General features: G+C 36.5%; 2 protein-coding genes across 5 annotated transcripts in view; both read right to left on the bottom strand.

Moving 5' to 3' along the window:
* Positions 1-4,732: 4,732 nt before the first annotated feature.
* On the bottom strand, positions 4,733-15,389 carry LOC109113261 (claudin-20-like). 3 transcript variants are annotated; one of them, XM_042746931.1, is made up of 3 exons: positions 14,700-15,389; positions 8,805-8,854; positions 4,733-8,283 (listed from the first exon to the last, which is right to left on the bottom strand). In XM_042746931.1, the coding sequence occupies exon 3, from the start codon at positions 8,157-8,159 to the stop codon at positions 7,284-7,286; it is 876 nt and encodes a 291-aa protein (XP_042602865.1). In that variant the 5' UTR covers positions 8,160-8,283; positions 8,805-8,854; positions 14,700-15,389; the 3' UTR covers positions 4,733-7,283. The 3 variants fall into 3 exon arrangements, with proteins under 3 accessions (XP_042602865.1, XP_042602864.1, XP_042602863.1); XM_042746930.1 differs by having other exon boundaries at positions 14,745-15,389; XM_042746929.1 differs by lacking the exon at positions 14,700-15,389 and having other exon boundaries at positions 8,805-8,996.
* A 1,343-nt stretch (positions 15,390-16,732) lies between these two features.
* The window catches only part of LOC109059490 (rho guanine nucleotide exchange factor TIAM2), a 48,680-nt gene continuing 43,296 nt past the window's right edge, over positions 16,733-22,116 (bottom strand). For both annotated transcript variants that reach the window (XM_042746227.1, XM_042746228.1), the window contains exons 22-26: positions 21,968-22,076; positions 21,813-21,868; positions 20,977-21,067; positions 20,554-20,641; positions 16,733-18,766 (exon numbers count right to left, since the gene is read on the bottom strand). In XM_042746227.1, the coding sequence (XP_042602161.1) occupies positions 18,211-18,766; positions 20,554-20,641; positions 20,977-21,067; positions 21,813-21,868; positions 21,968-22,076 (900 nt within the window). In that variant the 3' untranslated portion in view covers positions 16,733-18,210. The remainder of the gene's footprint in view (positions 18,767-20,553; positions 20,642-20,976; positions 21,068-21,812; positions 21,869-21,967; positions 22,077-22,116) is intronic.

Here is a 22,116-nt window from a genome sequence, read left to right as displayed (position 1 = left end):
AAATTGTTCTTGGCAATGCATATTACTAATCAAAAATTAAGTTTTGATATATTCATGGTAGGAAAATTACTAAATATCTTCGTGTAACGTGATCTTTACTTAATATCCTAATGATTTTTGGCATAAAAGAAAAATCGATAAGTTTGAACCATACAATGTTGGCTTGCTACCTGTGCTACTTATGACTGCTTTTGGGGTCCAGGGTCACATTTGTGAATAGAAAAACAGATAGAAAAAATTATCCAATAACACTACACATACAACAAAGCTGTTTTTAATGTAATTATTATTATTTTTATTATTAAAATTATACCAGGAACCAAAAACCCACTTTAGCCCACCAAAGTTCAAATCTACACCCTTGCATCTGACAGCCATGTGCTGTCACACATCAATGAACTGTTTTAGTAACACAACACCAACAACACTTGTGCTCCATAAAAGTTGAGCACCGGTTTATCAGCATTGAGTATTGATGGGACAAACAATTCAAAACTCTGCATTGACTGAACCGAATGCTTCTCGAAACGATTCACTTTTTCGAAGCGCTCGGAATTGCATGTGGCTGGCGACACCTGCTGGTGTAACCTGAGTAGATACATTTACAAATTAACCCCAACCGACCGTGAAAACGAATTGTTCTTTTTTTCCCCTTCCCCTGAAGAGACAGTCAGGTGGTTCTGACTGTACTGAGGGATGAGGTATGGACCATGGTCTGTAATTATGCATAGAAGTAGTCTGATATCCTCCTGCTTTTTTTTCTCCTCTCTATCTTATATATTTTTTTTTTGATGTTTTATAGTGTTCTCTGAAATCTCCAAGAAAAAATAAATAAATGACCTCTCAGTAGATTTGTTGAGCTTGTTTACTGTTTTAGAATATATACAGTACACAGTGATTTTAAACCAGTGACAACATCTAAGGCATCAATATAGCTTACAGTAGGTTATTTCACTCTATAGGAAAAGTCACAGTCGAAAACAACAGAGTGTGACAATAACAGGTTTGAAGAGAGAATACGTGAACATCCTGCATGTTGTCCCAAGTTATAAAAAAGAAAAAACATACACACACCATAAACACAATAGTTTTATTAAATACTTAATATCACAATATATCAGTGGAAGCAGGTTCAGTTAGCGTTAGGTTTTTCATATAATCCATTTAAAAGGTGATGAACAGTGATGTTGGTTAATATTCTGATTAAAACAAAATGTTTTACAGTTTCTTGAGAGTGACTTTAAACAATATATGTAACATTTAATGCCCACAAACAGGCAATACTTGCTTAATATAATGCACTTTCTGTTTAAATAAATTTGATTAAAGATTATTCAATTATTCAGCATAAGAGACATGTAATTAAGTTATCAAATAGTTCATGAGTTTGATTTATTGGTCTTAATGTAAACTCAACTGAAACTAAGTCTGTTTTTTTTTTTTAATCAGAAAGCTCCATTAGCAGTAGAAAGTAAACGTGTTGATATTTTTGGTTATTGGTCTTGATGTAGTTTGTCATGTTCACAGTGAACTGAAGATCATCAGTTGAAATCTCAGTCCGTTAGACCCTCTAGTGGATCCATCTGCACACAGCACAGGCTTGAAGCGAGACAAGGTACACGAGACTGAAGGTACATCTTCTCTTGTACTTTCAAGGACAACTTTGTCAAGTAAGACTTTTTAAGTAGAGTAAAATGAGACTAAAATATAATATCACAGTCTTTCATTAAAATAAATGTCATTCTAAATTGCTCCTCTAGAAAAAAAATGACATAGAGTATATCCACCTTTTTCTGAGCGTGGAACGGTGCTTTACATTTCTGGTATTTCTAGTCAAATTAACATATTTTCTGAGCCGATAATATAACGTTAAACCTATGAATTTTAAAAAGCACATGGCGCCATAGTGCCACACGGACACATTTGCTGGTAAGTTACGCAAAACAAGTATTTTACAGGAATTCCTTACACTTACTCCCATACTGTGGCAGCCAACAACATTTTTATATTTAGTTAACTGGAAAAATGTTAAATTCAGTCTGTCTTTTTTACCCCGTTTTAACATGGATTTCTATGGAGACTGGAACATGAGAGCACCCAAACAGAAGTTAAAATCCATCATGGCTCCGCTTATTGGCTACTAAGGAAAAAGGTGGATAAATTACATATAATTCATACTAAGTATAGTTTAAATCCATTAACATTTACTGAAAAATCCCTCGAGACTTTCTGAAATTAAATTATAAGTAAACTTTATTTGGAGTACTACTTGTGTGCACTTAATATTAAGCCTAAAATGAGTTGTAATATGACTATTGATGAGTATTGTATGATCTTTGAATAATATCGACCTATAAAATGCGAGATATTTAAAGAGTAGCCTATCTGAAGTATACTTTTAATAGTTCAACTTTAGCATAATCAAATATACTTCAGTATATCTTTAGTTAGACTTCAACACTACAATTAAAGTGCATTAAGTACAATTTTAGTTGTTCCAATTTAGCAGACTCATTTTAGAATACTAAAAGTACAATTGCAGGGTATTTTTATTGCTTATATAAATATGAAGTATACTTAGCATGAAATAAATGTATTTCAAATACATCTTAGTATTTATTTTTCACTAGGCTCTACTCTTAGTAGCAAACAAGTCTCGAGACTGCAGGATCCCCTGACATTATTAGTGACCGTTTTAATTCTTTACCAATCATAATAATGCATTCCATTTCACACCGTTACTTTTACAGGAATTAATATAGATACAGCATAAACAAGGTATATTTTTAACAATACCATCCAGATTTTGTTTTCAGCTTTTGAGAATAAAATGAGTATTTACAGCTATTTAACATTACATTTGTATGTATGTGTACTTTTTATGTGTACTTGAGCTTTTTATGCATTCATTTTGATGACACTAGTTAAAGGGATACTCCACCCCAAAATGACAATTTTGTCATTAATCACTTACCCCCATGTCGTTCCAAACACGAAAAACCTCTGTTCTTCTTCAGAACACAATTCGGTGTTCATCCAAAATATCTTAAATTGTGTTCCGAAGAAGAACGGAACTTTTACGTGTTTGGAATGACATGGGGGTAAGTGATTAATGACAAAATTTTCATTTTGGGGTGGAGTATCTCTTTAAAACCTAGGATTGACATTTTAAATTGAGGATTGATCCTCTTGAAAGAATCGATGCTTCATGGTCTATCTTCTCTTCCCTACTGATTTAATGAGCCATTTACAGCTTCAGTGTACTGACTGTAAACATTTGCACCTGCATGGCTTAATCTTTGAGAAAAAAATATGTTACATACACGTGTATGTACTGTATGTAGTGACTTATATCTTATACAACCTATAAGAGGGGGTCGCTTGTCATTAATGTTGGTTTCAAATACTGTAGTTCTAAATATAATTTCTGTTCTAGATTCATTCTCCTCTGTTTTAGTTTTTGGTGTTAGCTGCTGCCCATAGCAATAAAGCAGTAGATGAAAAAAGGAGGGAAAACTGTCACATGGTGGCAGAATACACGCAGGAATTGATTCTGTTATTGCCTGCAGGGAAGTCAAACTCCATTTGTCATAATGTCAAGTTGAGCACTAAAAATACCACACTTCAACATGGCACACCTGCAAAGTGACCCCTTTTAAATGTGCTCGATCGTTTAACTGATTATGAGAGACAGATGGAGAAGCCTTTGTGTTCAGCCTCGCTGGAGCAGTTCTCATATGCATCCCGTCTGAAATAACTGCGCTTTAGGAGGCTTGGCTGGTTACTAATGAAATTATTTTTATATCTTATAAATAGGTTCATACGGGTTGGCCTAAAAAATACTATAAACGGCCAATAAATAAATAGATAATTCAATAATTCATTTGATTCAGCAGTTAAACTACTGATTGAACTATTGATGTTTTAATCAAACATTTAGACATAAAATCTGTTTTTTTTTTCTTGTATTAAAAAAATATTGATCATGTTATTATATATATATATATCATGTAATAAAAAAATAGATATGTGGCTGTATAGAGTTACAGTAAATGCTGATTTCCAGTGATAATTTATTTATTTATTTTAAGTATGAAACACTGAACTTGGATGGATCGCATTCATGGAAAGTGCCATGTAAGAAGAATAAAGACATATATTAGGAACATGAATATGTCACTGTTGCTGATCCCAACAGCTTCTGTTCTTTTGATGAGTCTCTTACTCTGAGCATTTGAATTGTAGAATAATTTTCAGTGTCGTGATCGAGAATAAATAATGTCTCCATCTGTGTAAACAAAGCACATGTAAAGTAGCAGATGAATATGACCGCTGATTTAACCTTAGTGTGTGGTGTGTGAAGTGTGCCTGGCTTAATCATGAATGCTGAGTGAAAAAGTGGCTGCGCTTGTGTGATGGGCAGTCAGCTGTGTAAATGGAGCTTATTTGATGCTTCGATTCACTCACGGAGGTGTATGCAGATTCTCATTTGGACAGGCCTGACTCCTGGCCGACGCAGCCAACCAAGACACCTCTTACCACACCCCCCCATTATGAAGAGGTGTTTGCAGTCAGATCACGAACTCACAACAAAGAGAGGGAATGCTGTGAAATAGAGGAGCCAGTTATACAAAAAGTCATTGATGTGAGCATTAGCTCAGAATCGGCAGAAATTAGAGAACTGAGTGTTACACTTGTGTTTTCCAGAGTCAAACAAACAGACATGTTCTGCTGTGGTGTACAGGCATCTGCTTTAATTGGATTTGATAGTTTCACATCATTACTGGCCACACATCAGTTTATAAATTCACTAAATGAAGCCCTTTTGTCAAGCCAAAATAGAAAATTCAAAATGACAAATTTAACACAAAGCAACATTCAGTGTAGTCAACATTCGCTGTTTCATGATGAAGAGGTTTCTCCGTCAATAGTATTTTTCCATCATTATCTCTCAAAAATAATGTACATGTGCTGATATAAACACACTCCTGGGGCTAAGTTTACACAACAAACCAAACCTAATTCTTAAATTTTGTGCAGTTGTTCACATGACTTTTTGCACGTGACCTGGACTGAATAAGTGACTCCTGTGAAAAACACTGGAAAACCTGGCTTGTTCATCGTAACATCAACACATTTTATAATATTAATGAAAATATCATATTTTGCTTTTTTTTATAGGACATTAGAAGAGTTTTGATTTCTGTTAACATCAAAATATATTGAAAAAATATTTTTGCACTCTGCTGTATATTACTTTGTATAATGAAATTAATTATTTTATTATTCACTGCAAAGGTCGATAAAATAACTTATAAGATGAATGTTGTGTTTGATTAAAAATCACAAGAAGCAAAATCCCTAACTGTTTACAACAAAATCACTTGGGGAAAAAAAATCCTATTCACATACAAAAATACGCAAGAAAGGAGTTGAAAATGTCTGAATCAATGCGATAGTAATACAACGGCTATATTTATAAAAACCCATGATAATAATTAGATTTGGGCCACATTCAACTTCATTGTGAACATAGCCTACAGTTTACAGTGCAATCCAAAAGTCTGAGACCATAACGGAATTTTGGGATTTTTTGTCATTGAAAATAAAAAAGCAAGACATTTAAAACAAAGAAACATCAGAACAAAAAACCTGAGAAGGAAAATTTATTCTGCATTATTAATAAATAAGTGATACGTGATCAGACAATCATATTTACACTTAAATTGTTATGCTGATATAATTTGTTGATATAATTTGATTTAATTTAAAATGGAAAATATATTAATTTAGAAAACAATGCAAAATAGCATAATTTTTTGACCCCAATAACTATATCAAGCTTACAGTACATGCACAAGACATGGACCATTGGCACTTTGTTTAAAAAATGGTCTTGTTGCTCTCTTTCATTGTCACTTTCAGCCATTGTGTCAACATCTAAAGCATTCTGTACATGCGTATCAAACACAAAGAGCAGAATGTGTGTATGTATATGTGAGAGAAATGAAAGGCAGAAAATGTCTTGCTGTGGCGTCTCTCAGGAGACAATAGGAGCCCTTGACCATCGTTACGACAGAAACAGCACAGACTATAACACTTAGTATTAGCTCGAGTCAAATGTGGTACATTATATCAAACATTGCTGTCTTCACTGACTATTTGAAAAAAAAAATACATTCAATGGCTTGACTGTAAGTGAAAACAGCTTAGGAATCAGAAAATACTGCAGATGGTTTGACCGAATTGAGACGCAGACCAAAGGTATAATTGTTGGCCAGCGGGGGAGCCCGAAGCCACCGCTGAGATTTCTGTCACCTTGGTTCTACTTTTCGACAAAAGTGTGAACAGCGTGTTACTGCGTCCTGCTTGCCCTAGAACAGGACCGACTGCACTTCCTGCAGGCACGACACACTGACGCACAGCATCATGATGATTGGGTGCAAGCCCCCATTACCCTTCTAGCAGGAGTATGAGGGAGGGAAGGAAAGCTTATGTGTGTGTGTGTGTGTGTGTGTGTGTGTGTGTGTGTGTGTGTGTGTGTGTGTGTGTGTGTGTGTGTGTGTGTGTGTGTGTGTGTGTGTGTGTTGGTGTATCTGTGCCTGCTCGCAATAAATGAGCACTGTGCACCCATCCGTAGCGAACCTAATGGAAAAGCAAAGAGCATCATTACCTCAGACGATCTCTGGCGCTGTGCCTCCCCCCCATCACCATTCTTTGAAAAATATGGACTGGACATGTCAAAATCCCTTTTCTGAAGGACACGCACCATTTAATGGACAGATGATGGGGTGAAGCATCCTCAGGTGCAAGCCTGATTATCTCTTTCACAACTGCAAGCTTTTTTGCGGCATTATTAACAGCATTATCTACAAACAGCATGCACATACTGCCTAATGTATCATCTACAAGCTTGAGAGTTTGCGTTTTAGTTTAATGATGGGGCAACTACAAAATGCTCTTTTTTTTTTTCAAACCAATGCACCTTCAGAACTTTCCTTACATTAATATCTGAATAAATTCCCCTGTCTTATGTTGCATTTTTATGATACGTCACCTTTTTTACTTGTAGTTGCAATAAAAATGTACCCAAGGATTCGCAATCCTTATTTCGTCTGTTCCGGGGCTTTGGAAATACCTTGCTGTGAGTGAAAGCACAGATGAGAAGGGTTGATAACAGCATCAAAGTCATTATTGCTCCACTGCTTTTCCCCTCCTCTTTTTGCCGCTCACAAAGAAAGGCAGTCTGATAAGCAAGAACACTCTAAATACTTGATTGTTGTTTATACGTAGTCGTGCAGACAATAGACGGCCTTGGCATCTTGATTTCGGGTTCGGGATGGAGAGTGGTACTGCTTGTCCTTCTCCAGGTTCAACCTGTCCGGCACCGACTTCTCTTGCTGACGATCGTCCGCTTGTAGCTTTTCCTGGTGTAGATTCTCTCGATGTGACTGCTCTTGTTCCAGCGGTTCAGTCTGACTCTGCTGTTCGCGGTGCTGCTGTTTCTGTTGGTCACGGGTCGGCTGCTCCTGGCGCAGCTTCTGCTGTTTTGGCTTGTCGGGGTGGGACGAGCCCGAATCCAATGGACCGCCTCTTCTTCCAGGACACGATAAGCAAAAGATTACGCCTGCAGCTAAAAGGAATCCTGCCGACACAAATGCCACATACACTGCCGCGCCTGGCTCGTACTTGCTGCTTTTGGGCACTTTGGAGTCCATAAACGTAGTGATGACCTCATTGGTGAACCAGGATGCAGGCACCAGACACAGGACCCCTGCTATGACGAAGCAAGCCCCTGCGGAAATCGCCGTATGTCCCTTAGAGCGATAGCTGCCACCCCAGCGAGTACATTTCAGCCCTAGGGCGGCCAGGCAGAGTCCCATTGTCGCCATCATGCAGGAAAGCACCATAGTGGTGCGTGCAGTCTGGAGATAAGCCGGCAACGCCAGCACCGAGGACTTAAGTGAGCAGCTGAAGACTCCGGTGCTATACCAGGTGCAGTCCATCCATAGTCCCTGCATCTGCGAGATGGCAGTCATGATGTTGGAGCCCACATCTGCGCTCACCTTCCAGTTGGGTAGCAGTGTGGCCACCGTGGCACTCACGACTCCCAGTACTGCCAGAATGAAGGCAAACATTTGCATGGTGGAAGATGGCATCTTCGGTCCCTTCCCCCTGCGGTCCCTCTCACCTTGCAGTGGCCCTCGGTGCGCTGCGTTTCCTTATCAGCCCGGTGCAGGACCTGACAGCAGATAATTCCTCCGCATTGGCTCCGCAAGCCTGCTGCGATAAAAAACGGAATGAGAATTGAACTGAGCGAACAAGCGTGACGGTCTGACAGATGAGGCACGGGTCTGATGACTGAAAGGGAAAGCCGCAATTTTTTCCCACCCTATCCTTATTTGGGACGTTTATGTTTTAGTACACCCTGAACCAGTCAGCATTTTGGGGGGAAGTGACTTTGAAGCGTTGTTGAAAGGCTAATTGTTTTTTGACTTCGCCGATGCAGAAAACACCCTTTGGCATGGGTGATGCTGTTACAAGAATGCATAAAAATGGCACACAACCGCTGCAAGGTAGAAATTTAGCCAATTATCTGGGCTGTTTTGTTTGAGTTAATTGATTTTTTTTCCTTATCAGTGCAAACCATTTGGCAGCTTGGAAATTAGAAAGGGAATGAAAATTACTCCTATCTTTTGTTGTCCTTCAAACGGTGATGAATCTCGTGAATTGATCAAGAGAAGTGCATTGTTAGAATGCATTCTGTTTCATTCATTTCAGAACAAACAAAAACCTTTACTTACTCTTTCACTGGTGCGCTATGGTGATGTTCTGAAGAGATTTCCTCTAGCTTCTGAAGAAAAGGGAAAAAAAAGAGAATTGCTGTAAAAACAAGCAAAAACTACTGTAAAACTGCCTCTTTCTCTTTCAAATAACATCTCCTTGGCAACCCAGCACAAGTCTGAAAGCTTTTCAGTGTCCTATAAAAGAACCCCCACACCTTCCCGTTGTGAGTGACTGGATGTTTCCCCATGTGATCAGTAATCACTGTACCGCTGGACTCCTCACTTGAAGGTCATTCAGTCATAGAACACAGAGTATAGGGAAAGTCATGCAGGGTAAAATGCAAGGAGAGGTGATGAAGATAATAAATACTTTTTTCGGCATTAAAAATGTGCACACAATGTGCAGCTGGAAATCAATTCTTATTACATGTGGCAGGCAATTATCTATGGCTGCACCGGTGTGATTCATTTTTGATAAGTAGCAAAGGAGGAAATTGCATATAGGACTGCTACAAAGAAACACGTTTTCTGCCGCAGTAAGAGAAAGCTGCTAAATGGACAAAGTATAACCTACAATAAACGTTTATGTTGTTTAAGTTTTGTGCAAAGCGGCTTTCTCACCAGGAGCAATTTTATCGCTGGAGGTCACTGCATTGTTATTTACTAGTAGATGCTCTTACTGCTGGGTTCTCTGGTGCTATTGGTGGGCTGCACAACTGGCTTTTAAAGATATTATAACAAATGAGATCTATTGTCTGCAAAATGCATATAATAATGTGTCAATTTTATACTAACAATGACATAATGCAGGGGAAATGTATGCAGTTTGTAAGTAAATTGTAGCATTGTATAATGCATCATATCATGAACAAGATGATTATTAATGCATGAACTCACACGAAATGCCCATGAATTTTATGTTGCCTACTTTTTATCTTTTTTTAAGTATGTCACTGTATGTGGACAGACACAAATCATGTAGATGAATCATGTCTATACTCCACTACAGTATCTCATAGGAAATAAATTAAAAAGTAATATAAATGATTACTTTATGCACTCTGCTACTGTATGTGTACCCTCTAAAACAATACAATCAATGTGTCCGTGTACTATTTGTTTATCTCATTCCTCACATCTGAACACAGTGCATACTGTACAAAGAGCACAGCAACAGAAGTTTATTATGTTATGCACTGAATTTTAATATTTAATACAATTTTGCTGGCAAACAAATGTTTAAAAAGAGAAACAGTGGGACATTTAGATTTGTGGCATTCAAAAAACAAACATCTTATAGTAAATGTGACACTGTCGAAATCATTGAAGTCTTTCTTCACTCATGCTTTTTTACTGATGGTTAGTTTAGAAATGTTTCGAGTCTGTAAGCACATGCACAGTGTTTGGGTCTCTTTTGAGTCACAGGACTGAGCATGTGTACTAGCAGCACGTTTAGCCTCTGGCTGTTTGCAGGGCGTGGGAAGAGAAAATGGAAATGTACTTTTCTCATGGGAATGTTTTTCACTCACCACAACTCACTTGTTACTGCTCATAATTGCTTCTTTTCTTTTTATGGTCATTATATAATCTGTATTTTCGACACGCTTATTAAAATTTTAACTTAATTTTTTTACGTTTTAAGATGACATGTTTCATATTTAATTGTAAGAATAATCTGAACCTCTCTTATCTGTAGTGTTGTGAACAAAAATATCTGTCATGACTTGCACACCTCAGTGACAGATTTGTCTTCCAAAGTTAACCTAGCATGTTTTTATCCAGGTGGTGACGTCATAAAATATTCCTTGCATAAGCACACTAAAGCAAATACTGAGTTGAACTACATAACAATGTTTAATTTTTTTGTTTTATTTTAATTAATTAATTTATTTTATTTTATTTTTTGCCATGGCAGGTTCGCTATTTACACGGCGGAATGTAATTTTTTATTTTTAAAAATGTTTGTGTGCTGCTGCATGTCCCTGTATGTGTAATAATCAAAGTGTACGCGTGTTGTGCACCCGCCTATAGGTGCATATTACTAACACGCTCTTTAAATAACAAAGAAAAAATATTGTGCCAGGCTTTAGACCAGCTTTGAGTTGGTCTATGGCACAGTATATTTTCAGTTCCTCAAAATAGCAACGTGCCAAAAATGTGTCTATACACACCTCTTTTTTTAAACCAGCATGGCCATGGGTGCACAAATGGGCACAAATGCATTTGCTATTTAAACAACATGGCACAGGATGGGGAAAATGAGAACTGCGTCAGGCTGAAACTAGCAAAAACACTTTAGGTTTGTGATAGGCCACAAGGGCTTTGATTATCCAGAATGTGTTTGTTTGTTTGTATGTTTTCCTTTCTTACTGTCATAGAATAAGTATACACCTAAATGAAAAGGTCATTGCACACTGAGTCAGAAATTTTCGCAGGTTAAAAATAAATACGACATTGCATTGTGTCAGTCACGTTTACACACTGTCTCAGAAACTTTCGTCCGTCGTAAAAAAAAAAAAATGGATAAGCTTCGATTTTCTACGTTTTCGGATCCGTAGCAAGCATTTTGATAGAAAAGGATGAAGAATACAAAAAAAAAATCGGACTCAGTGTGCAAGGACCTTTACATTTGTCAGAATCCCTATATAAATCTTTACATTTAATACAAAGCTGTTTTATTTTCTTGTCTACTTACTATTTGTCACATTTCATACAACTAATAAACCTAAATTAGTTTTTTAAAGCTTTGTAAACATCTTGAAATTCAAGGTGAACAGGGTCAATAATGAAAGAGCATCTCACAATAGCGGCCCACAGAGCAGTAGCACAGGCAGAGACTGTATATCTGTCATTAAACAATGAGGGCTGCTTGTTCCAGCCGGTGGTGGAAGCACATCTGCACAGCCCTGCACCATCACTGCTCCTCCACAGTCACAGACGCATTTACCACTGTCAGTGCTGCTGTCACTGTCACCTACCATCAAATGAGAAGCAGCATTGTTTGTACTAATCTTTAAATGTCTAAAATGTGATATAGACCTACAAAATTTGTTGAGATGGTTACAATTAAGACATCTTACCCAGATACATACAGTACACTCCAGTTAAGCTGTATTTATTATAGAGAAAATCTCAACTCCTTAAATGTTTGTATGATCACAAAAATATAAACTAAACTGCTTTTTATAGTATTGGAATTAACATCATGATTTTCTGTAAAGCTGCTTGTGCACAAATAATTTGACTTGACATCTGACAAACTTTGTAGTGAATTAAAAAGAATCAGTCCAACTTTATTTCTACACTTTCTAAAGAAAACAAGAGTGTCGCTTGCCCATGCAAAAGTGAATTGGCATCACAATGCATGGAGTTCATCCGAGTCGGTTTTTAGCACATTAAGTGGTTGCTAAAGGTGTTAGATTTTTTTAACGTGTTGCTATGTGGTTTCTAAAGTGGTCTGAGTGACATTGTGCAGACACAAGGTGTTCTTTTTAGCACATCACTGTGCAGTCGCTGCCGTGTTCACAGTGGTTTTTAGTAAGCAGATATGTTGTAGCAAAGGTACTCTGAGTGATTTGTGGCCCACATTGGTGTGATTGCTAATGTAAGGTATTCTAGGTGGTTTTTAACAAGGTCCATATATATTTGGACACAGGCACAATTTTAATTATTTTAGCTGCTGACCAAAACATATTCAAGTTAAAGTTATAAAATGAATCTGAGCTTTAATTTGAGGGTATTCTCATCAAAACTGGAGGAAAGGTTAAGGAATTACAATTCTTTAATATGGATCTCCCCCTTTTTTCAAGGGACCATAAGTAACTGGACAGTTGACTCAAAAGCTGTGACAGGCTTGGGTTATTCCTTCGTTATTTCTACATCAGTTAAGCAGGTAAAAGGTCAGGAGTTGATTCTAAGTGTTCCATTTGCATTTGGAAGCTGTTGCTGTGAACCCACATCATGCGATCAAAGGAGCTCTCCAAGCAAGTGAAACACACAATTGTCAGGCTTCAAAATCAAAACAAATCCATCAGAGAGAGATACCAAGAACATTAGGAGTGGCAAAATCAACAGTTTGGTACATTCTGAGAAAAAAAGAACACACTGGAGAGCTCGGCAACATAAAAAAAAAAAAAATTAAAAAAAAATCTTTAAAGGTTGCTCACGATTACGTATTGCTGCCAAGGTATCTTGTCTTTACAGTGCTTTGTTATATGGAGCTGTTTGGTAGATCGTGATTTAATTCATTTGTCTACATCGTAATTAAAATGCGGCAGACTTTAATGGACAGTAAAACAAAGGCAGAACACCGTATAACTCCAAACCGGCACCGTAACTTCATTTTGACGTGCAGTTAAACAAAGGCAGAATGCCATAACTCAATTTGAGCTTTCCAAACAAAGTGAAAGAGCGGTAACTGGTGTTATACGCTGTTCAGCCTTGGTTTCTCCAGGGCTTTTAGAAGTTACGGTTAAGATGACCCATTATTTTCTCGGAAAAACAATGAAATTGACTCAAGATACTTATACACATGATAAAGGATGTCTTGAATGTCCCAAATATATCAATAACTCATTTTCAACAAAAATTGAAGTCACAGGCTTTTGCCTTTGCATGGCATACAGGGATATACTTTCTGCCCAGATTCAGTCAAATGAAGCAAAGTTGATTGGGTGGCAGTTTATACAACAGGACGATGAGCAACCCAGGAGTTTTTGAAGGTAAAAAAGTGGAATATTATGCGAAGTCAATCTCCTGATCTCAACCTGATTGAGCTGCATTTCACTCACTGAAGACGAAACTAAAGACAGAAAGACCCACAAACAAACAACAACTGAAGTCAGCTGCAGCAAAGGCCTGGCAAAGCATCACAAAGGAGGAAACCAGTCTCTGGTGACATCCATGAGTTCCAGACTTAAGGCAGTCATTGCCTGCAAAGGATTCTCAACAAAATATTAAAAATTATTTTTTTTATTTTTGATTATATTTATTTGTCCAATTACATTCGAGCCCCTGGAAATGGGGGGACTGTGTATAAAAATGGTTGTAATTCCTAAGCATTTGTATGTTATATTTTTGTTCAACCCCTTGAATTAAAGTTTGAGGTTTAAGTTTTTGATTTTTTTTGTTTTTTTTTTTGTTCTGTTGTTGTGGTGTGCAGAGATTAGGTTAGTTGTGTTGTTTTAGTGTCATGTTGATATGGACGTATGTGGTTTAAGTGAATTTTTTTATATGGCTATGCTGCTGATAAGGTGTTTGGATTAGTTTTGGATTGCTTGATTTTTAGTGCAATGTTAGGTTGTTGTTGATATGTTTTGCACAGTTTTCAACACATCACTATGTGTTTGCTAAGATGGTCTTTTTTCACATTCCTAGGTGGTCACTTATTGGTCCAACTCTAAAGGTGAGACCATACTAAAGGTGCAGTCACATTAGCAATAGTTCGTAGGCAAAGCAGGTCCATTGTTCATTATCAATAGTTGGTGATCCCTTTTTACTCAGACATCACTTTCAAACATGTTTGGAATACAAAGTCTTCTGCATATCTTATATATATATATATATATATTATATATATATATATATATATATATATATATATATATATATATATATATATATATATATATATATATATATATATATATATAGTCCTGCTGAGATGAGTACATTTTGCTTTAGATTCCACCTTATTATGCCCCTACAGTAAGTCCCTAAATTCAAGACAGGCCCCTCCTTCAACTTAAGTTTTATTTTTTGTATGTTTTATCCACCAGAAAGAAAAAAAAAACTTTAAGTCTGATAGCTTAAACGCAATGTTATTCAGCATTACTTCAACTAATATACTGTAGGATGTGTCCAATAAATTGCTGCATAATAAAGAAAGAAGGAAAAATTCAGTATCTCACTGACCTGTTTGTCTTGACCACTAAAACCAGAATATACCAACACACTTACACGTGTAGTCAGCAAGAACACACACAAAGTGTGTGACGTCCAGGTAGTGGGCGAGAGGGGCACCCTAAGCGAATCACAGGGTGGACGTCAGGCTGAGCACAGCACATTCCAGGAGCTCCGCGCAGACGGTCCTAGCGGCCAGCCTGACTGTTCCCACTCCTTTCACTGCCCCAGTCAAGAGTCTGGATTAACACTTTCCTCGGATATCTCCGGTTCCGGATGCAACCTGTGTCCTGTCTTTGCTCCTTGAGTCCAGAAGGTCCAAAAACTGTGAATGAGATCCAAACCAGTTGATTCTGGAAACCCAATGGTGGGCTCTGGTTTTGAGAGAGGAAAACAGGCTCTAGGCAGTGATTACTTCAACACTCTGTCAGTTGATTTCAGAGCAGACAGAGGGCAGGGAAAGCCCAGCTTTGGGATCTGTGTACTGCGAGATACAGCTCTCTCCACTTCCCACGCTTGTAAAGATCCGTCCCCAGAGTAGTGTTTGCTGCCTTCCTCTGGCTGCTTCTGTTGATAAGGATGGAGTCTCATTCACAGTTTATGTGCTGGAGAGGTGGGCCGTCTTTATGGTCCTCCACACAGGTGTTACTGTGGCAACAGGAGCTTGGGCTGCTTTGCCATTTCCCCAACATTTGTTTTCTTTTTGATCTCCGAACATATACTCTATTCATGATTCTTAAAAGGCGCATTTTGGCATTTCAGTTACTTATGCTAGATTTTAAAGTGCATTTCAAATGCATCATGGAAAGAATTCTGCAAATGGTTTACTTATGGTACATATTAGTAGTAATGACTTAGTCAAGTCAAATTCTTTTGTATAATGCTTCTTGCAATGCACATCATTTTAAAGAAGCTTTACAGAAAGTCTTTTGTATGTCAATAATGCACTACTGCTTTACCATTTTTAAAGGCTGGGTGATGACAATATAAAAATATGATACAAGTGATTTTTCTAAAGTTTCAAAGTCTTCCATCGATCTAATCTACTGGCACCACCTTTTCTACTTTTTTGCATTCTTCACACATTGACTCATGCTTGAACTTTTCTTTCTTCGCAGATATTTAACTGTCTATAGCCAACTTGATTCCACATTTACACTCAGTTGCCAGAACATGATAGAGAGAGGGAATCTACTGTACATCACAGTGCATTGCTTTCTGGGTAACGGTCAGCTTATTTTAGGAAACGCTCAGAAGCAAACAGTGTAAACAAACACAAATCACCGCAGAAAAAGCCAGCCGTTTTATATGAATATTTTTTGGAAGACAGCTAATACGCAAAATGGTCTAATGTGTAAACTTCTTGAAATAACAAATCGTTCAGTCAGCAGTCAACAGGGATCTGTGTTCAGTCAACAGAAATAAAGGTTTGCATCCAAACAACTACATTTCATGTACAGTACGCAGAACCAAAGATTAAAACCTAAGCCTTCCTAAAACTTTACCATATTCCTCAGCTGCCTGGCAAGCACTGGCACAGCTTCTAGGAATGTTAATCAATTTCTTTTTTGTAGTACAGAACACCCCCCCCGCCATCTCTTTTCAATCTAAGAGACAAAGAAATGTGCTACGAAAGCCCATGTACACAATGAACATCGCCCACAAAAATCCTCAACAAAGAAAGCTAGAGAAAAAGGCTTGTAATTACGACTCAATTGAGCATAATCTCATTTCTCTCTCTACCTAGCACTTTTAAAATAAGGCTGGTGTATCGAGTGCCAGTCAGAAAGAAAAAGCGACTGAAAAAAATCATCTCTAAACCTTTTCAAAGACATTGCAGTATACAGGGTGATCATAAAAAATAAATAAATAAAAAAATCAGCTCCACTTAACTGCATATTAAAAGTATGGTTTGATTGGCAGCAAATGTGTTGTCAAGGCATTTTTGCTTTCATTTTTTTCATTTATTATCTTGTTTCTGCCTGCCTGGTTGAATATGGTTTATGATGTAGGAGATGGATATTTGTAAGATTTTAATGATATCAATGCATATTATAGAACAGGCTTTATTAAATATTAAAACAAAATCATTTTCACAAAGTATGTTTAGCTAAGTCATACAGAATATTTTTACAAATAAATTACAATAACCATAACTGAAAACAGAGCATATCAACATTCATATCTTAACAGTAATAACAGTATTTTCAAGGTTAAACTACAAAGAAATCTGTAAAACATGCCTTTGAATAATAATTATTTAAAAAAAAACACACACACACATTACAAATGTGCACACAACAATCCTGTAAGAAACATATACAAGCATTATTTAGACAAAATATTTTATATTCAGACTTTAGGTTTATGAAAACTTGCCCATCTCATTGAAATCAAGCTATTTCAGTCTTGCGCTGATAAAAGCCTTTGTCAAACAAGCAAATACAAATGTAAAGCTACAGTATTCACGTACAGTGAAACAGTCTTTGCTCGTGTGTTAATAATACATGTGTCAGCTCATATGGAATGCTCTCGATAAGTAAACTGTGAATTTTAGGAAGGATCATCCATTTGTTCATCCACTCTGTCCCAAACTCTAGTGAGCTGACTACCCAGATGAAACTCTCAGAAGGGACTGTTCTGGGACACTCCGCTCAGTTGCACAAAAAACACAGGCTCTCAGCCTTTTTTACTCCAAGGCCCCAGTTGTCCACAACAATAGGTTTCCTTTTGTACATCTGCTGTAGTAAGAGTTTTGTTTTCAACTGTCAGTGTCCAGAGATTAAATTAACTAAAATAAGTATAATTAAATACGATTCAGAATTCCATATGATATGTTCTTCAAGGATCTAATTTTAACCAATGAATTTACTGAATTTTTTGGGATTTATTTATTTCAATTTTCCAGTCTTTCACGAATCAGTTTAAGTATTTAATTTTTATTTAATTTTATCTTTATTATTTTAATTTCCATGAATTTTCCAGGTCTATAAATCTTATTTTTTATACTATTTTTTAAAGTTTTTATCATATTTCCTCATGTATCCAAGTTTTCTAAGACTATAAGGACCCTGTTTAAATGAAACCTTTATTACATAATACCAGTCAAAAAGTTTGGAATAATTAAGTTTTTCTTTTTCTTTTTTAAATGTTAGAATAAATGATTAATGTTTAATTAAATGTTTTTATTTTTTGATCAAATAAGAATGAGACTTTTTTTTTTTCAAAAACATTATAAATCTTAATTCTTTTAAACTTCTCAGTATTGAATAAGTATATTTATAGTCATTTTATTGGATAATTTCTGATAGGAAAACATGTGATACTGCTTTAGAACTTGAGCAAAGATGCCTTAGAAGGCAACATAATTATAATGCCTTTTATGCTTTAAAATGGCATCCAGGTAGGCAGCTCACTAGATTTTGTGACAGAGCTGATATAAAGCTGGCTGTGTAAAAGCTGTTCATATCAAGGCACAATAATCATGTTTTAGTGCATTTAATCTTTATAGCACCAGCTTCCTCTACAGGGTGGGGATGGCAGCTTTTTGGATTCCCAGGACCGTGTCGTAAAAACAATCCTCGTTAACTACTGATCCAAAACTCTGCACGCTGTAGTCCCTGGCCAGCAGGGTGTTGAGGTCAAGACCTGGAGTGTCTTCCAGCAGAGTCACCTGACTGCCCTGAAGGCTGCTGGTACTGCTCTTACTCATTCCTTGTGGTTCTTCTACGAAGTTCAATCTCTGGAGTTGAGCTTCCAAAGCGCTGGTCAGGGAGCACAATGTGGATCTCTTGCTCAGAGTAGAGCTCTGGCCTCTAGAGGGCCTGAGGGGAGGTTCGGAGTGAGCGTATCCGTCAAGCAGTCTGCCCTCATCTGAGTCTGAAGCTTTAGGCTCGTCAGACTGTGGTGGCAGCCGCTGACAGGAGTTTGTTCTAAGTGCTCCTGGGTGGCTTCTCCGGGGGAAGGTGAAGTTAGAATTTAGATCTTTAAATTGTCGCTCGATTGGAGCCGTCCGCTTGGCGTTCTCTCTCAGAAGAGTGCGGATCGCCCTCACCGCATTAGCCTTGTTCTCCAGGTTTCTGCACACAAAACAAGATGAAAAACATTTAAAAATTGCATTTAAAAGCTTAAAATAATGCAAATAGTGGTACTTGCAGATATTAAATACAAGGCTCACTTTCAAAGACACGCTTTTAATAAGCGCACTTTTTTTGACTTTCAATTAATGCTATCAAAATTAGCGTGCTAATGCGTTAACGTTGATTTTTCCAGTTTAACGGCGTTCAAATATTTAATGCAGTTAACTCAGAGGGGGAGCTAGAGTTTCTTGACATGAATTGCATTTATTTAGATTCAGTATGTCTTTACGACCACACTGAATGAGAGACTTTTCAGATGCGCACTCCAACTTCACCTCAATGCCGGACGCGAGTCAAATGAGCGCGGAAAGGGTACTGGTGACGAGGACCCTCAGTATAACATAAGTGTACTGCGGACAGATGGGATGTTGTCAGGCCATATGTCAGTGAAAATGAATTTTCCTGTCCTGTCAGCTGCTATACTGTGCTCGTAGCTAGGAATATAACAATTAACCCCAAGCCGCTTGAAAATCGATTCAAATATGTGACGATTCAAATCGGTTGAGATGCTTAACAAATCGCAATTCAGTTAGGGGTAGTTTATATGAATGTATGTCTGAGGAGAATGCTAAACTGTTTTTAATTAGTTTAGGGTTTTTTTTTTTTTTTGTTTTTATGTTGAGTATGTTTAATTGTGTATTAAAGTTCATAATTGTTTACAGCAGAAACCAAGGAAACTCTTTAAGCACCACCTGCTGGCAGAGAGTGAATCTGCTTCTCATTCAGCTCATCTGCTGTTTCCGTTTCATCCAGATATTTTTTATGTAAAGTTTCACAAAACTGAAGTCAGAGAAATTATACAATATAATTTAGATTAAAAACTGCTCATGTTGCATGTATGCAGCATCTTTGTTTGGATCATGATTAAAACAGTAAATAAGAGGAAAGAGCACAGACAAAGGGTAGTTTATATGAAGTGATTTATTTTATTTGTGTGTACATATTTTTTGAGGAGAATGTTTTAAAATTTCGATTTAGTTTTGTTATTATACATGTTACATTATATTTAAATTCACATTCATTAGCAGATGCTTTATCCAAAATAAGTTACAAATGAGGACATCAGAAGTAATCAAAACCAACAAAAGAGCAATATATGCTAGTGCTATATTAGTATATTATTATAGTTATATTTCAATTTCACAAAGAAACATGCAGCATTTTGTCCAAGCAATAATAAAAGAACACATTTAATTTGTAATTTGTCAAATCTAATTGTGTAAAAAAGAAAATCGTGAATCGAATCGAGAAAACAAAATTGTGAATCGAATCGAAAACCCTGTCTGAGGAGAAAACTAAATTGTGAATCGAATCATAAGTTAAGTGAATCGTTACACCCCTGTTCGTAGCGCATGCTCTTAGATCTGCATCACATTCAGCAGCGGCAGCTCTTAAAGTAATAGCAGCCAAATAACCCTATAACCCAGCTGCTGTGATGTCTGTTAATCAAAGACCAAAAGAAAAAAAGAGAAAATCGAAATCAAAAACTTTTGTAGCTTTTAAGGATTCATCTATATTTAATTTTTAATTTAGTGTTTGAGAGCTTTATTCATTTTCTGTATATTTCCTACTTGCTGAAGAACACAGGTAAATATGACATTTATTATAATGGGTTTATGTGAAGATTGTTTTGTTCACTTAATTTAGAAGTTGTTATTTTTAAAAGTCTAATAAATGTTTAAGTTGATAGCTTTGTAATGTTGAATGGCTGGGACTTTCAATATTACCTGCTGCAGAGCTGAAAGGACATTTCTGGTCGACCCTCCACTTCAGACTTGGTGTGAACAACTTCCCAAACACAAGGGTTTTCTGACCCTGAAAGAGGCAAGAGTAGAGAGTTTAAGCAAGTTACGGACTAGATTTTAATTTTGTCAGTTGGTCATTTAAAAGGGCTTTTCTATGAAATATATATATATATATATATATATATATATATATATATATATATATATATATATATATATTATTTTTTAATTTTTTTTTTAATTATGAGCTCTGAAGTGACGTTCAAGTGGTTCTTAAAATCCTTCATTTGAATACCATATTTCTCTTGGTCTGTCTACACTCTGACAGAAACCAAGCTCTTATTGAATCTATATCAAACACTTGTTCATCTCTTAGTTTACACAGGCAGGTCATGTTACACACACCTGCTGAATTTCCAGGTCGGACCTGAAGGGATGAAACAGGAATGAGCCAGCGGAATTTAAAAGGATCCAGATCCCCGGGCCGTGAAGATGTCTAGTTGGAAGAACATACAAATGTCTGTTAGCTGTCAGTATAAAACTTATGAACAGCAACCAAAACATAGCTGTTAATTTAATGTTACTTAAAACCACTATTGATCATGACCTCAAACCTTAAATTCTGTAATTTATGCATGAATTATACCAAAAGAAAACATATATTTGTTTGTATAGATAACAATATATGATATATTCATACATGCCCTCTGTTCAAAGACATTTACATTGTTATAAAAAAGTTCTTTTAAACTTTCTATTCTTTCTCAATGATCATGATTTCCACAAACATTAGAAAGCTTTCTGAAGGATTATGTGACACTGAATACTGGAGTACTGGAGTGAAAATGCAGCTTTGTGTCACAGGAATAAATTACGTTTTAAAATAAATTAATATAGAAAAGAGTTATTTTAAATTGTAATAGTATTTTACAATATTGCTATTTTTATCGAATAAATGAAGCCTTGGTGAGCATAAACAGACATCTTACAGACCCCAAAATTGTGGGCAGTAGTGTATATTTTGATTTCTAAATTGTTTTTCGTCTATTTTGTCAGTGAATATACCCATCTAATAATATAATGTTCTTAAATTAGGGGACTTCTTTCAGCAAATACTGATGTACATTAATAATTCAATTAATTATTTGTCATGAAAAGTATATATACACATATATATATATATATATTATCAACTGACAGACCTAATTAAAATAGACCATGTGCTTCATTCCACAACTCACCATTCTTTTCTTTAACTTGCTTTCCCGATACACCAAAATGAGTGCTCTCTTGAAGACTGGAGGAATAAAAACACTTACTTAGTGCATATTATACATATACTGCACAGCATAAACTGCAAGGTTTTGAAAGTTACAGTAAATTAGATCAGACTTACAGAAGAGGGTGAGTTCAGGGTCTTTTCTCATGCGGCCCAAAGAGGGCAGAGGGTTTTGCCAGAGTGCTGAACTGTGAATGATGAACTCTCCCATGGAGATCTCAGTAACCTGAGACGCACAACACACAGGCTTGATATTGAGATCATAA

Source organism: Cyprinus carpio, chromosome B20, assembly GCF_018340385.1.
Source record: "Cyprinus carpio isolate SPL01 chromosome B20, ASM1834038v1, whole genome shotgun sequence".
Classification (NCBI taxonomy): Eukaryota; Metazoa; Chordata; class Actinopteri; order Cypriniformes; family Cyprinidae; genus Cyprinus; species Cyprinus carpio.
The sequence above is the reverse complement of the archived record's forward strand: the minus strand, read 5'-3'. Positions and strand labels throughout refer to the sequence as shown.